This window comes from Lycium barbarum, chromosome 10 (genome assembly GCF_019175385.1).
Source record: "Lycium barbarum isolate Lr01 chromosome 10, ASM1917538v2, whole genome shotgun sequence".
Classification (NCBI taxonomy): domain Eukaryota; kingdom Viridiplantae; phylum Streptophyta; class Magnoliopsida; order Solanales; family Solanaceae; genus Lycium; species Lycium barbarum.
The window spans coordinates 73263382-73280083 of NC_083346.1; the positions used below are offsets into that span (position 1 = coordinate 73263382).

The window sequence follows — 16702 nt, forward strand, 5'->3', positions numbered from 1 at the left end:
TCTGGATATGCTTCAAGCCGTGTACCTTTCTTGTATCACTTTTCAAAGAGAATTATGTGTCCCTCACAAATACTCTCCTAGGATAGAATGAAGCAAAACCAAGAAATATTATGACTTTTATCATTTGTTTCCTATATCTATTATGACTCCCTTGTTTTTTGGGTTTTTGCTGCATATTTATTTCTACAATAATCAGCTAGAAGAAATAATGTAAACAAATCTCTGAACACACAAGAATTAATGCAGCAATCACTAAACTTATGCAGTTTTTCTTAAGGAAGAATATTGATACTTTGAGTATTTCTTATGATAGAAATATTTCAGGATGTTCTTCTATTAATAGAGGATGTTTTTAACCCTTGAACCTGAAACGACGCACCTTAAGGGAAGAGATGCATTGTTTCATGAAGAGATGTACTCTTTCAGAAAGAAAAGTACTTTTTTCTTTTTCGCAGAAAGAAAAGTACTTTTTCTTTTTTTCTATTCCTTTTGTTTTTTTCTTGAAAATTCCAACAATCCCCCGCCATTTTCAAGTGAAAATAACAACCCAACACTTCCTTTAGAAATTAAGAGACAAGTGAATTCATGCATAAATAAAGTATCTGGCGATTGTATAAAGGAATACAATTTTTATTAAGCTGAATAATCAAGTAAGACAAGTCATTTGAACCGACAACCATTTTGTAAAATAGGATGTATCTCGCAAATGAATTCTATTACATTATTCCTTTATAACCAACACCATAAGGCATTGTGTTCCAATCCTCTCGCGAATGCATAGAAACCAAACCCGAGCTTCTTGAAGCGGGCCACTTCGCATCCATATAGGTAGACCCTTATTAATGTGCTCCTGCAAGAGCATCCACCAATAAGTCTATTAAGAGTTTATAAACTCAACCTAGTTTTAACAAATTTCAGGACAAAGCACTTACTTTGAGACGATATACCAAGTGCTATCAACCAATAAAGAATGTTGTCAGTCATTGAACTTGAGACTGAACGTTGTATCAAGCGTCAAGTTGAGGCTTCATTCTTAATGGTCTTTCTTTATGGGTTTTAACCCCATCCCTCTTGATATTCTCAACACCAAGTCCCTTGTTAATCCCTTAGTTAATGGGTCGGCAAAATTATTAAGTGAACGTACATAGTCGACCGTGATCACTCCATCTTTAATTAATTGATTTATATAACTGTGTCTACGGCCAATATGCCTTAGAAATCGGTGGCATGGGCCTAGGCCACAATGGAATATCAAAAAGCAAATTTCTCAACCATTCCCCATCTTTATAAGCGGATAACAAGGCTACAAATTCTACAGTCATAGTTGATCAATAAGACACGTTTGCTTCTTAGACCCCCAAGATATCGCACCCCCACCAAACGGGTATACCCATCCACTTGTTGAGGAATAATCCTCTTGATCAGTGATCCAACTGGCATCCAAATATCCTTCTAGTATAGCTGGATCACTACTATAATGGATGCCATAATCTGGCATTTTCTTGAGATACTTTAGTACTCTTCCTATAGCATGCCAATGATGCTCACTCGGATTGCAAGTATATCTATTCAACTTACCCACTGCATACGCAATGTCGGGTCTCGCACTAGTCAGAGCGTACATCAAGCACCCGATCAACTTAGCATGCTCAAGTTGAGCAGTTGGCCTTCCGTCATTTCTTTCCAATTTAAAACATGGATCATATAGTGTAGAAACTGGATTAGAATCAAAATGGTTGAATTTCTTTAACACTTTCTCAATATAATGAGACTGTGTTAAGGAAACCCTCCCCCCCCCCCCCCCCAACATTTCTAATAATTCTTATACCAAGAATGGAATCCGCTTCTCCCATATCTTTCACTGAGACTGAGCAAATAGACATCTTTTGGTGGTCTCTACCTGTTCTATGTCGGTCCCAAAGATCAACATATCGTCTACATACAAGCAAATGAAAACTCATTTTATTTTTCAAATTTTGAGTAAACAAACTTGTCTAATTCATTGATTTTAAAGCCATTAGAAAAAATTACTTCATCAAATTTTTTGTGCCATTGCTTAGGGGCTTGTTTTAGCCCATACAAGAATTTTACAAGTTTGTAAAATTTCTTCTCTTGTCCTTTAACTACGGACCCCTCAGGTTGTCTCATATAGACTTCCTCTTCCAATTCACCATTCAAAATGCAGTTTTTATATCCATTTGGTGAATTACTAGATTGTAAGTGGAGGCTAGTGCAATAAGCAACCTTATTGTGGCTATTCTAATAGCCACAAAAGCATAAGTATCAAAGTAGTCAATGCCGTGCTTTCAGGTAAAACCCCTAACTACAAAGCGAGCCTTGTATTTATCCATGGTACCATCTACTTTTAACTTCTTCTTGAACAACCATTTACCATCTATGGGTTTCAACCGGGTGGAAGGTCTGTTAGGATCCAAGTATTACTTTTCATAATGGAATCTCTATCATCTTGGATAGCCTCCTTCCATAACGGTGCATCCGGAGATTGCATGGCCTCACTAAATGTAGTGGGTTCATTTTCCATATTATAACAATAAATAATTTCATTTTCAATTTTATCAGTTGAACCTTCTACTAAATAGATGTAGAAGTCATCTCCATATATGTTTTCTTTTCTAACTCTCTTACTCCTTCTTACTTCAATAATGTCATTTTGATTTCCATTATCTTGAGAAACTAATGGTTGTGAATTAGAAGGATTTGGATCATTTGGAACAATATCTTTTGGTCTAGGAATTGATACAAAGCTATTTTCGTCAAAAATTGCATCTCTTGGTTCAAGGACGATATTAATTGAGTACAAATCATTTGGTTCAATGACCAAAGACCTATAGGATTTGCTATCTTCATCATATCCTATAAAGATGCATTCAATTCCTCTTTCACCCAACTTTTTCCTTTTAGGTTTTGAGACTTTAATTATAGCCCTACATCCCCAAACTTTGAGATGACTCAAATTTGATTGTCTTTTGTTCCAAAGTTCATATGGGGTTGTTGAATTTCTTTTATTAGGAACCCTATTAAGAATATAACAAGCCGTTAACATGGATTCACCCCAATAACCATGACTTAGGCCTGAGTTAGACAATAAAGAATTAACCATTTCCGTTAAGACTCGATTTTTCCGTTCGGCTACACCATTTTATTGCGGTGTATATGGTGCCGTTACTTGATGCACAATACCAGTGCTTTGAAAAAAATGTGGGATTATAATATTCCCCTCACCCATCGGTCCTTAGACACTTAACAGAGGATTGACATTCAATTCAACCTCAGTCTTGTAAATTTAAAAAATTTCCAGTGCTTCATCTTTAGAATTTACGAGATAAACTTTGCAAAATCTAGAGTAGTCATCAATGAATGTATAACATATTTCTTTCCTCCAATTGTAGGAGTACTATGAAAATCACATAAGTCACTATGAATTAATTCACACAACTTAGTACTTCTCTCAATATTTGAAAAGGATTTTCTTGTGATCTTTGTTAACATGCAAGTTTTACATTTTTCAATATCCACATTCATAATCGGTATCAAGACGTATTTAGACATATGCCATAATGAAAAATTAGAGTCAAGCATGTAAACAAAAACTTAATCCTTTAATGAACGCAAAATGATCTAGTAACAAAATTATCATTTTCCTGAATTTCAAAATATTCTAGCAACTTTCAAGTATAAATATCCATCAAAATAAAGGAATTCCTAATATATCATCCCGCAACTTGAAAATAAAATTCACATGATGTTTATGCAAGATAGTTATAACATGATAATTTTCTTTTGCGCGAAATAACAAATTTATAATAAGCATATCAAATATGTTATTCCTAAACTTATTCAGAATGCATTTCATGATCATCACAAGTGAGTCATCTACCCTAATATTTATGAAATTAAATTTCACAAAAATCATAAAGTCCTTTTTTTTTTCTTTCTGCTGAAAGAAAAGTATAATTTTTTCTTTTTGCATAAAGAAAGGGAGAAATTCATAAATAAATAATGAGTGAAGTTAAGAAAGTACAGCCCGATATTTGTCCGATTGTTCTTCTTGACTCATCATTTCGATGGTCAAAATCAAAGTCATTGCCTTCAATAGAAACCTTGAAGAGAAGGACCGCATACTTTGATCCAAAACTTTAAGTTAGCCTTGAGATCCAATTAAAATATTCCTCAATCTAACTTGAATAAATAGCACAGTGATGGCGCCGTTTGACTCCGATCAGAAGTTAATTACATTCTTGCAAACCCAAAAGGTGCCTTGGTCTTATCTAACGTGTGGCCTTCAACTTTTAAATGTATATTTAATCTTGATGTGTCCATCTTCTAGTAAACCAAGGAAATATGGAGACAACCTAATGTATTTCACTTCTTCAAGTCCAACATGATTTATTTGTTTTGGTGACTGACTCCATTTCTTGTTTTTATTTCCTTTCTAAACCATTGTCAAATGAAATTAAATCAGAGATATTTAATCCTTTTGATTGTTAGAAATTGTGTATTTGTGGTGAGAAATCTGGATATGCTTCAAGTTGTGTACCTTTATTGGATCACTTTTCAAAGAGAATTATTTGTCCCTCACAAATACTCTCCCGGGATAGATTGAAGCAAAGCTAAGAAATAATGTAAACAAATCTCTGAACACACAAGAATTAATGCTGCAGTTACTAAACTTATGCAGTTTTTCTTAAGAATATTGATACTTTGAGTATTTCTTATGATAGAAATATTTCAGGATGTTCCTCTATTTATAGAGAATGTCTTTAACCCTTGAACCTGAAATGACACAACCTTTAGGGAAGAGATGCATTGTTTCACGAAGAGATGTACTCTTTCAGAAAGAAAAATACTTTTTCTTTTTTGTAGAAAGAAAAATACTTTTTCTTTTTGTCTATTCCTTTTATTTTCCAATTGAAAATTCCAACACGGAGGGCAATTTATACTTCTCTGTCCCAATTTATATGATATTTTTTGCTCTTTGAGGGTCAATTTGATTAAACTTTGAAGCTATATTGAATTAGATTAATTCAATATTCTAATATTAAAATTTATATATTTGAAAACTGCATGAAAAGTACTGCTCTCTCTTTCAATTTATATGAACTTGTTTCTTTATTAGTCCGTGTAAAAAACAAATCTCTTTTTTAATTTAAAAATAATTTACCTTTATGCAGGTTTAAAAGTATTCTCTATTTTTTAAACTCTGTATCCAGTTAAATAAACTCACATAAATAGAAACAGAGAGAGTATAAATTACAGCTTTTTTGATATCAATTTGATGAAAAAATATATCTTATTGGTTAAAATTCATCAAATTTGAATCTCAAAAGCGAAATGTATATTACATATAAATTGGGACGAGGAAGTACCGATTTCAGTAATTCAGGGAAATTTTGGATAAAGTCTAGTCGTAAATTAAAGGAAAATAAAATGGCACGTGGATTAATCAACATAATTCGCTTTTGCTTACCATCATCAGATTAGGCTATAGTCCTTTTATGCCACTTCACTATACTACCATGTATATTCTACGAAGAAGAAGTGGTTGAATTATTTGAGCAAGTTTTGATTAGGCTAAACAGAATCAGAATCCAAAATGGGGTTCCCCAAATTTTGTATTAGAAGAATATTGATGAAAATTTTGAGGAAAGAGGAACAGAAATGAAACCCAAAGTTGAATTTTTATTCACTTTTCTGGAAAGGGTATCTACTATTATTTCTTTTTAGCTTCTCTTCTTGGTTCAAATTGGTGTCAAAGCTTTCTCAAGTTTTATATGTTTGAACTCTTAAAATGATTAAAGATGGATTTTCTGTGTAATGTTTAATTTGCTTATTTCTCTTGCAGTTCTTTTGAGTGAAGCAACTTTGTTGGTTGGTGAAGCTACTCCTCCCAGTCGACTTTACTTGTCGTCTCACTGAAAATAGTTGTTATTTTAAAAAGCCAAAAGATAATTAAGTACATTCTTTCCATTTTTACCTTAGTAATGATTATTCTTGGAAGTAATAAATATTGACTAATTGCTTAGAGTATCTCACCTCCGTTACTACTATGACTACAATTATTTATTGAAGAGAGATTAAAGAGAGAATATTTATTGAAGAGATATTGACATTCTACATGATTAAGATAGTAAATAAGCGAATAATAGTCAAAAACACATAATTTCTTAAGGGACGTGTAAAACAAGTAAGGTGGACCGGAGGGATTGCTACATACATTTAGTAGACGCACTCAATCTTCGCTATCGTAATATTGGTAAGTGGTCTCACTTTGTTTGGTGGTCATCCAATTGGCTGATTGTGCAAGTGTTACTATTTTTTAGGGCTGGAGGTTGGGAGGATCATCTTGATGCTTCATCAGAGTTGCATTATTTCAATATGATCCAAATAGATGACTTTCCTAGTTATGTTCTCCCTCCTTTCCTGTTAGTTTGAATAAACTGTAAAAATTAGTTAGAAGATCAACGTGAGCTGCACAGGTTGGTCAAGTGGACTGTAGGCTGTTACCCGCAAGGGTGGCCGGGTTGATTGAGCAGAAGATCTCCCTGATGGAGGTTCGTAGGTTCGAAATCCCCTACATGCTTTTTCGGTCGAGCTAGTCGCACGGGGCTTGCCAATTGTGGATTGCCCCTGGTTTGCGGGCTGTTACATTGAAGCGGGTTTTACCCTATGCACACCCAAAGGCTAGCGGCTGCGGGTCCCTTGTCAACAAAAGAGGTGACTGCAGGCTGTTAGAGTTAGTTATAACTAGCTCTCAGATTCTCTCCCTCCAAATTTCCCGTCTATAAATAATTGCAGTCCTTCATTGTAAACCATCTGGGAATATCAAAGATCAATAAAACTCTTCTCTCTCCTTTTCTTTCAGATCTGAGCTCATCTTCGAGTTCTTGAGTAAGCTGTTCAAGAACAATTCTTCTCATTTGTTCTTTAGGCAAGCTCGACTTTTTTCCATTTTTGCCTTTAATATTCAGAAGCATATGATTGGTGTCAGATTAGCCAGTGATTCTTTGACCTGTGTCAATGTGAGATCACAACACACATATGCAGGGATTACCTAAGGAAGTAAACACCCTCAAAGGCTCAATGGAAGGTGTAGTCAGCTCTGTTGCTGAATTGCCCTAAACTGTTGATGGCAAGGTCACACATGCCGTGGAGGAAATTAAAAGGATGTTGCTAGGCAATTTGAACACTGTCGCAACTCCTTCACATGTGAATTGGAGGAGAATAGAGGTCCAGCAAATGGCGATCACAGAAATGGGAACTATCAGTGGCCCACCTGTGGGTACTAGGAGGAATTTCCAAAATTCAGTGGCCATGGCTTTTAGGATTAGCTATAGAAGTATGAGCAATTCTTTGACGTGGATGAAACTCCTGAAGAATCAAAGGTGAAGTTGGCTACTTGCAATTGGAAGGAAAGGCCCTTCAATGGCATCAATCATTCATGAAGCATAGGTTGACCGGGAAGTGCCTCGGTGGTGTGAATATGTGAGATGCCTTTATGCTTGATCTGGCTCGGGAGATTTCAAAGACCTCAGGTAGGCAACTTCTGTCCAAGATTATGTAGATCTTTGCTTACTAGAGTTGAACTATTAGAGGATTATGTTGTTAGTTACTTTGTGAAGGGTTTAAAACCTGAAATTGGACTTCCTGTGAAGATGTTAGAACCAAGGACACTAGCTAAGGCAATCAGTTTAGCCAGAACCCAAGCACAAACCTTAATTGTGCAGAGACAGGTGTTTCTACAAGTTCAGTAGTTCTTCCCAAACCCAAAATTGTTCCCAGGTTTTCTTCTGCAAATTCTTCTCTTCCACATAATCCCAATCAACCCTCTAGACCTACTCAATCCTTCTTTAAACCTCAAAAATCTTCTCATGGTGGTGCTAAGCCAAACTATAAATGCTAAACTACTGACGCCAGCTGAAATGGATGAGAGAAGAAGCAAAGGCTTATGTTTCAACTGTGATGAGAGATACAGTTTTGGCCGTGTGTAAAAATAAGAGGCAATTTATTTTATGGAGGTGGAAGATTGTGATGAAGAGATTGTCAATTTGGAGGAAGATGTAATAAATGATAGGTCGGAGAGACGGGGACTGGAAACTGACTGTGAAGGTGCCATTCTTCCCCATGTGTCAGTCCATGCTATGAATGGAGTTCATGATTTCAGGACCATGAGGGTAGTCGTTTCAGTTAAAGGGAAAGCAGTTCATGTCCTGATTGATAGTAGTTGCACTCATAACTTCTTAGATTTGAACATTGCTAAGAAGTTAGGTTGTGTCCACACTACTATCTCACCTTTTGCTCTATCTGTGTCTGATGGAAAGAAAATGCACAGCAACTATGTGCGTAGGAACTTAATCTGGAAGATGCAAGGTGTATCTTTTGCTATGACATGTTGGTCCTGCCCAAATTGGGAATGCAACATGGTCTTAGGAATCCAATGGTTAATTACATTAGTGTATATTATGTGGTATTTCAGGAAACTAAAAATGGAATTCAACATCATGGGTCATAAGGTGTCTTTGAGAAGTATTCAGCCTCCTGCAATCAATTTGATCCATCAGAATGGCATGAATAAACTACTGGCCAAACTGACTTATCTATGATATCTGTGGGTGTTTTCAAGGAGGAGGAACAAGCAGAAACTGGTGCTAGTTTGCTTGCTTTAGATGGTCTTGTGGACCAGGAAACTGATGGAGAATTGCAGCTCATCATACAGAATTAGAGGGATCTATTTGAAGTTCCAAAGGAGTGACCTCCTCTAGATTGCATGATCATAAATCAACTTGAAGGAAGGAACTTCCCCTATAAATATCAGGCCTTATAGATATGCATGCTGCATGTAATGTTAGTTTGTGCTTGTCCACAGACACAAGAAGCAATACAGGAGTGTGCATTTGGTTGGTTCGATCAACTAGTTTTCCGGTTTATAAATAGGCAAACTGATCATTAATTCAGTTTGGATATTTTTTTCCTACTTTTTGGGTTTGTGCCATTTTGGGCTTTTTGTTGATTGTTTCAAATTTCACATTTTTTGTTTATTTGCAGATACTTAATTGAGTTATTCTTGTGAATTAAAATTATCTTATAGAATTTAAAGAATAAATCTAAAAAAAATTAAGAGAAAGTCTAATTTTTTAAAATATATAAAAAATATGTTCTGTTTTTCTTTTCGGCTTAAAACTGAAAACCAAACCAAAAAGGAAATTTTTGAGAAATGAAAACTGATATCAGCTAAAATACCATACAAACCAAACATTAAATTGAAAATTTGGACTTCTTGGCTTTTCAGTTAAACTGTAAAATGCAGGCTACTTGGCAAATAGGGTGCTGCTAGTGGCTTGCACATATTCATTGTGATCTGTGTTTGAGTTTATGCAGGCATGAAACCACAATTTATGGTGTGTTTACTTGAGATGTTTGGTTTTATCAAGCAGTAAGTAATGATGGTACGATTGATTGGATCGTATTAATCTAATAAAAGTTCTCCAATTGAGTTGAATTTTCTGAGTTGCATAATCGATATAAAGGATTAAATAAGTTTTTCATGTAATGACACGGAACTAATAAAATAAAAAAATCGTCAATAGAGACCAATATGTTGAATTTCCCATCCGTAAAAGACATACAACTCTTGTTTCTCTTTCTATATCAATAGTTGATCAATCAAGTATACCTCAATCCTAGATTAGTTGGAGTTTATGGTATGGATCCTCCATATACATTTTTCTCTATTCAAGTCCATCTCATTTCAATTGAATAATTTGCCTTCTAGGGAATACTAGGGATTCTCTAAATCTATACATATCCTACACAGAACAACTTCCTTCCAGTGTAGATTTACCCCATCCCCTTTTGTCGCCTTCGATCATCCTATTCACACCTATGAATTGGTGCATCTAAAAGTCTATGTTTGACGTGGCCAAACCATCTCAGGCGAATTTCTATTATCTATAGTCAATCCATTAACCACACCTAAATAAAAAATAACCTTCAATAGTCTTTAAGAAAATTTATTTAATGCCAAAAATATTGTTATCAGTTTCTAGCTAGCTACAAAGAACATCTGCCAGTCCTGTTTTTTGTTGTTAGTGCATGATGCTTATAAGTATTTGTTGTATCTCGAAAGACATCTGCCAGCAGTTTTACTTTTCATTCCGACTTTCTTCTTTTTCTCTTTTGCTGGGGAGTGGGGGTGGGGTTGGTTTGCAATAACGCTTTAGGTAGCGGCGACAAGCTTTTGTTTCCTGCAACTTATGGATCGCAAAAGCAAAGGTCTGTGATATCGGTCACCCCTCCACTATCTTCTATTCTTTTAGTAATTGTCTTCCTTTAATATTTAATGTATCTCCATCTTTTTTCCCCTCATTAATGGCTTGGCGTAAGTAAGGCTTCTTTGTGACATAGATTGTTTTGGAAATGAATCACTGGATGATTCTTCAAACTAACCATATGTATCTCTACATTTTGGAAATGTATCTCTAATAGTTAATGTATCTCCCATTTTTTTCCCCTCGTTAATGGCTTGGCGTAAGTAAGGCTTCTTTATGATATAGATTGTTTTGGAAATGAATCACTGGATGATTCTTGAAACTTACCATATGTATCTCTACATTATTCCCCTTTAGAATGGATGATCTTCTTAGATGCCAAAAGTGGTGGTGGCAGGTGAGAAGGGAGTGGTAGAGGAGGATGGCATCCTGGATGGAGGCAGTTAAAGTTAACAGATGAGTGGGTTGAAGGAGAAGCAAAAAAGAAGGGGAAAAGACAGAAAAAAATGAAAGTTTACTCATTTACCCTCATAAAACCCTTTTTCTCATAGAAGGGGAAACTTCCTCTATTTCTAAGAGTTGGAGGGGAAACTAGCAACAAAAATGGAAAAGTTGTAGGGGGACCTTCAACCAATTTGATAGTTGGAGGGCTTTGGTGTACAAGGATTTGAAAGTGGATCATCGTGTGCTCTTTACTGAACAAGCTTCTTTGCAGTTTTGCCTGCTCGATTTTTTAATTTCTTCTGTTCCAACTTCCCATAAGTATCTCTTTGTTGTACTCTCATTTTACAATAGTCATATCTTAATGCTATCATTAGTTTCTTGTATTCATCAAAGGCTTTTTGTGGACAAGCTTCAATAACATGGATCGGCTACTTGTATGGTTAAAAGTTACTTTAGTAAGTTTGACAAAACTGACATCTTTTTTCTTGCTTGATTTTCTTTGTATTTTGAGTCAAAACAAGAATTTGTTGTTAGACTTAAACACGAGCACAAGCCTCAAATAAATCACTTGATGCGGATTAAAGTGAGGTCTAATATTAGTAAAACTGTTCTCAACTTAGAAACAAGTTACATCCATCTGATTTCACAAGGAGAGAAGCGGGAATATGATTCTATCCATCAGATGCATCAGCTCTGAGTCCATACTGCAAATAAATTATTTTAGTATCTCCTTCAATGGGAACTAAATTCTGGCAAGATTATTCTGGATGACCACAATGGCTGTGATAGTATTTATTCCCTGAATCTTTCTCATGTTTTCCAAAAGACATGTAGGAAAATATTTTTGGGGGTTCAATTGCAAGTTACCTTTGGGAGAAAACTTTACTTGAATTCTTGATGTACAGAGAATGGAAGGCCAAGTCAAAACATAGAAGGAAGTTTGGATCACGATGCAGAACCTGCACTTGAGGTTTCACCTTTGCGTTGGAGACCAGCGCCTCGGAATGGTTGGTCTTGGCATTTCAATTCAGGTTTGAAGATCCCTTACTCGCTCCTATAAAAAAGAAATAGTCAACTCCAAATAAGGAAAAAAGAAAAATAAACAGAGTTCAAAAGTTTCAAATAACTTAAATCAAATAATATTTAGGTCGTCTTGGTTTTATATTTTTTCATTACTTAGGTATTATCATTTGTAATATAATCACAGATTATGTTATAAATTATGTGATGATCATAGGTTACTTAATTCAAGTGTATGTTATAAATTATGTGATGATAATAGGTTACTTAATTTGTTCAAGTTCTTATTTTTTGCATGCTTGTTAATTAGTAGTGGTTGCTACCTCATTAGGGTAAGCAAGATAAGGCCTAGCCCTCCTTTTTTGTACTTCTCTCTTTTGAGGATTTTTATTCATTATTGATAAAGACCTCTAAACACACTGTCAAGCGGTATAAATTCGCTCAAAAGAAAGAATATTTACGATTTTCCTTTCTGGGGATGCTCAGTCAGTTGCTTTGTTGCTTCCTGCCTCGACTCTTTAATTGTGCAGGAGTGAGCACACGGGATAAATCGCACCAACAAAAGTCTCCGTAATTCCTTTCAAAATCCAATATTTAAGACATCTATTCCCATATATGTTCCAATACTAAGGCTTTTATTTTGATGGCATTCTAGCTTGTAAATTTGTTTTTCTTTTGGAATATACCGCTCTAGTTTGTTCTTTAGTATGTAGAGCTTTCAGGTGAAAATACTGTTACTTCTAAGGTTAACTTTGTATCAATGATTCCCACACTTTCTCTTCTCTTTATGCAGCTGAGCGGAGTGACTCATTTAAGGGTAGGGTTATCTCAGTCAAGTGGGGAGATAAAACCAAAAGAATTGGTATTGATGGCACAGCGGAAGACATCAAGGAAGCTATTAAATCTGCTTTCATGTTAAGGACAAAACGCGCATTTTGGTTGGAAGATGAAAATGGTATTGTTAGAGCAGTTGATAGAGATATGCCCTTGAGGAACTACACCCTACATGTTGATGAAGGTAATATCGTGGTACTGCAAAGTACAAACTTGTTACTTGCAGATCTGCCAGAATAGTTACAATAATATCTGGTATTTTCAATTGTCGAGTATGTTAAGAGAAAATATGTGATCTATAGCCAAAATCTACCATAAATAAACATAAAGCATCTGGCATTTGCCATTAAGTAACTTATAGATCAATTGTAATTGGTATCCATATTTTTTATTATTTGCGTGAGTGATGTACATTCCCTAGGATATATACACAAAATATCTTCACATTCAAGGCAGGGATGGCTTATCCCCATTCCACCTGCTTTGAATTTGGTGGGAGCAAGAGAAAACTCCATAAGGTGACACTAATCGCATTTTAGACTCTAAACCCCATATTATGACGTCAAGGTTCCCTTATTTTATTTTATTTTTTGATAACCATGGTGTCCGGGCCAGCTTGCGTGCACCCCGACTAATTCCACGGCATACCCACAGCAGGTACCAGGTAACTCTGTCCACCAAGGCTAGGACAAATGGAACGAAATCATCTAATGTTTAGGTCTCTGCTGGATTTGAACCTGAGAAGACCTCATGGTTCTCAACCCGCTTTGTTGACCACTAGGTCACAAGAAGGGTTCCCTAATCATAGGCAGCCCTTATTCTTAGGTTGCTTAAAAGCTCCTCAGAAGTAAGCCAAAAATGGAAAAGAAGAGAAAGCTACTTCACAGTAGACTAGCACAAAACCGTTCCTCAAGTTATTAGACTACTATTGATTGGTAAAGCTGTTTGGTTATCCAGATTTTTGGTAGATCACACTTAGTTTATGCGAAAATGAGTAAAATAAAAAGGAAACATTATTAGAGCTGCTTCAATATAGTTTCGCTTGCCATATTTGGGCACTCTGTGAGTGTTTTAACAGGAAAATCATCGGTCTTGTGTAGAACAAAAACCTTTTTGGGAAAATTATTCATGTTGTGCAGAATAAAAAACATGTTGGCTATACCTTACTCCAATTAGATACTGGTTCCCTCAATCTAATGTGATTCTTGGTTGCAGGCTTGACAATAAAAATCTGCATGTCTGAGGAGGCAGATGCCTTGCCAGTTCAAACAGAGGATAAAACCTTTTATTCTGAGGATGATTTTCACGACTTCTTGTCCCACCGAGGTTGGACATATTTAAGAGAGAAAAACACGTATCGCAGTATTGATAGGATGGATGAGCTTTGCGCTGGTGCAGTCTACCGTGGAGGCAATTACAGTTAAGAAGTGCCTCGTCCGCTATTGTTACTTTTAGCTCAAAGCTCATTTTGTTGGGTGAAGCTGTATTTTCGAAATAGTCTCATATTAGGTAGTGTGCAGGAAAGAAATTGGAGATGTTTTGTAGGTAAAGCTACAACTGTTGCCAATATGCGTTTGTCTTTGGGCACTCTGGTGAAAGTTAAGAAAATGCAATGAAATTTCATTAGCCAGCACTGTTAATGCACAAATATATTTGCGTCTTAGCTTGTGATTGTTTTAAAAGCATTTTGTTTGCTGTTGTTGTTTGGAAGTTAACGAGTTAAGCAGCTTAAAATGAGACGAGCTACGTGCACGCCTTACAGCTTTCCGATGTTCGATAAGTTTTTATTTCCTCCCCTCTAATCTTCTAAACGTCACTTTCCTTTTTTGGCGCCAACTTTCACTTGCATATTTAAGGCCACAAAATTAAAGAATATTTTAGTAAAATTTATATATTTTTAATTTAAGACCATACGGTTCAAAAATCTTGTTTATTTTGTTATACTTCATGTCAAGTCAAAATCAGATAAACAATTTGAAATGGAGGGAATACTATTTAGTTATCGCTTGGTTTTTTATTCTTCAATGTGTATTACTATCAGTTGTTGTTGTACTCCCTCCGTCCCAAAAAGATTGTCTTACTTTTCTTATTAATTTGTCCCAGAAAGATTGGCATATTTCAATATTTAAAAACAATTGAGTTTTATGAGATGGTTTACAGTCACAAATATATAAAGCTTATTTTGGAACACACATTTCAAAAGTCGTTCCTTTATTTCTTAAACTCCGTGTCATGTCAAACTAATAAAACAAAGTGAAAAAATTTCATGGCCACACACTATCGTGACGTAGATTGTATTCATTCACCCCCATATACACAGTGCAACTTCATCCCTGTATACGGTAAAAATCGGATATATGTTAAATCGGTAAGACCGGAGACCGAGGGAAGAAAGGGACAAGCACGTGCACGAAGACTTTCTTTCTGAACCGGAGGAGTGCTTGAACCGAAGCAAAGGAAGGGCATCATTTGGTCCGGCTTCTCCATAGCCGAGTTGGTCGTGGTCGTTGGTCCGTTTGATCGTGGCCGTTGGTCCGTTTGATCGTGGCCGTTGGTCCGGGTGATCCATTACACAATTGCCACGCGTCAATACCGTTCTGCCATATTGTACTGTCAATCGTACGGGTGTCAGACCGTACGACCAACTTTATCCATTTTAGGGTTTTTCTTTATTCTTTAGGGCCTTATGTTGTATGAAGCCCATGAGGCAAAACTATAAATAGGGGTCATTATCCCACTTTTAGGGGTTGGCTTCTTGAACTCTATAACATTTGTAATAGCAAATATTTACGAATTCTCTCTCTCTTAATATCAGATTTTGGTCCGGATTTATTGTGTTCATCTTTAGATTTGTGCAATCAAACAATATCCAACATATTAGCATATACGTTTAGCGCAGACCATCAACTACCATCTAGTTTATTCATAGTTAATTACATTCCATTTTCTCTCAATCAAAGAATAAATTAAAGTTTTACCACATATCCTATACCTCACTCATAAATTTAATTGATTATCCAAATTTGGGTAAACGGTTTGGAGCCCACCATGGGGCTAGGATAATAGTGGTCTTTGATCTTACTCATCTCTTACCCGTCAGAATCGAAAAAGTTTGTTCTCTATGAAAACGGACCCAATGGCTAACAGTGGACAATCTGGTCACGTCAACAACCTCGAAATCGTGGCCGAAAATGAAGACAGCGGGCCACGAGGATTACCAAACCCCGCTGACCCTAACCCTGTTAATTCGAGGGAGGGCCTCAACCGACAAAACACTGTGGACCAGGAGAATGCCGCCCAGCCGGCCACTGATCCTTTGAATACTCACAATTCAATTACTTTGTCCCGGACACAGGGCCGGAAAGAACCGGATACCCCGAATGATAATATTGACTTACGTTTAATTTTTGAAATGTTGCAGGAACAGAGAGCGGCGATTGCCGAGCAAGGAATCGCAATAGCCCAGTTGCAAAACAGAAGAGATAAAACGACCCCGGAGAAAGCGAAGGGTGTTGCTGAACAGGGTGTTGCTGAACCCAGAAGAGATAAGGTACGGATGGTTGAAAGCAATGTGTCCGGAGCTGGTTCATCCACCGAGGTACTGAGAATGCTCGAAACGTTGGCACAACGAGTAGACTCGACCGAAAAGAGGATTGAAACTTATAACTCTCGGGTGGATCAAATCCCGGGGGCTCCGCCTATTTTGAAAGGGCCGAATTCGAAGAGGTACATCCAAAGGCCTTTTCCTCAGAGTTCGGCTCCGAAATTGATCCCGAAGAGGTTCAAAATGCCGGATATCCAGAAATATGACGGCACAACGGACCCTCACGAACACGTGACCTCATACACCTGCGCTATAAAAGGCAATGATATGGAAGAATATGAAATCGATTCCGTGTTGCTGAAAAAGTTCGGGAAAACTCTGTCAAAAGGAGCATTGACTTGGTACGACCATCTGCCCCAGCATTCAATCACTTCTTTCGAAATGTTCGCCGATGCGTTCGTAAAAGCACACGCCGGAGCCAAAAAGGTACAGGCACGGAAGGCGGATATTTTCCGTATAGCCCAAAGAGACGATGAGTTACTGCGTGAATTTGTCAACCGATTCCAAAGGGAAC

The 16702-nt window shown here is 36.5% G+C and overlaps 1 protein-coding gene and 1 long non-coding RNA gene across 4 annotated transcripts; one reads left to right on the forward strand and one right to left on the reverse strand.

Moving 5' to 3' along the window:
• The first annotated feature begins 6294 nt into the window (after window positions 1–6294).
• LOC132613992 (trihelix transcription factor GT-4-like) lies at window positions 6295–14217 on the forward strand. Of its 3 annotated transcripts, XM_060328320.1 has the most exons (5): window positions 6295–6735; window positions 6884–7553; window positions 11636–11761; window positions 12544–12768; window positions 13800–14217. In XM_060328320.1, exons 2-5 carry the CDS (start codon window positions 7517–7519, stop codon window positions 14006–14008), a joined length of 597 nt encoding a protein of 198 aa, XP_060184303.1. In that variant the 5' UTR covers window positions 6295–6735; window positions 6884–7516; the 3' UTR covers window positions 14009–14217. The 3 variants fall into 3 exon arrangements, with proteins under 3 accessions (XP_060184303.1, XP_060184304.1, XP_060184305.1); XM_060328321.1 differs by having other exon boundaries at window positions 6295–11185; XM_060328322.1 differs by having other exon boundaries at window positions 6295–10290.
• Window positions 11327–13885, reverse strand: LOC132613993 (uncharacterized). The gene is made up of 2 exons (XR_009572145.1): window positions 13747–13885; window positions 11327–11784 (listed from the first exon to the last, which is right to left on the reverse strand). It is a non-coding gene; the product is annotated as an uncharacterized LOC132613993 (long non-coding RNA).
• Window positions 14218–16702: the final 2485 nt, after the last annotated feature.

Bases quoted from the DNA above. Each gene is read 5' to 3' on its own strand.
- LOC132613992 (XM_060328320.1), top strand. From the start codon at position 7,517: ATGCTTGATCTGGCTCGGGAGATTTCAAAGACCTCAG. The intron at 7,554-11,635 runs GTAGGCAACTTC...CTTGATGTACAG, and splicing joins GGAGATTTCAAAGACCTCAG to AGAATGGAAGGCCAAGTCAA. The intron at 11,762-12,543 runs GTTTGAAGATCC...CTCTTTATGCAG, and splicing joins GTCTTGGCATTTCAATTCAG to CTGAGCGGAGTGACTCATTT.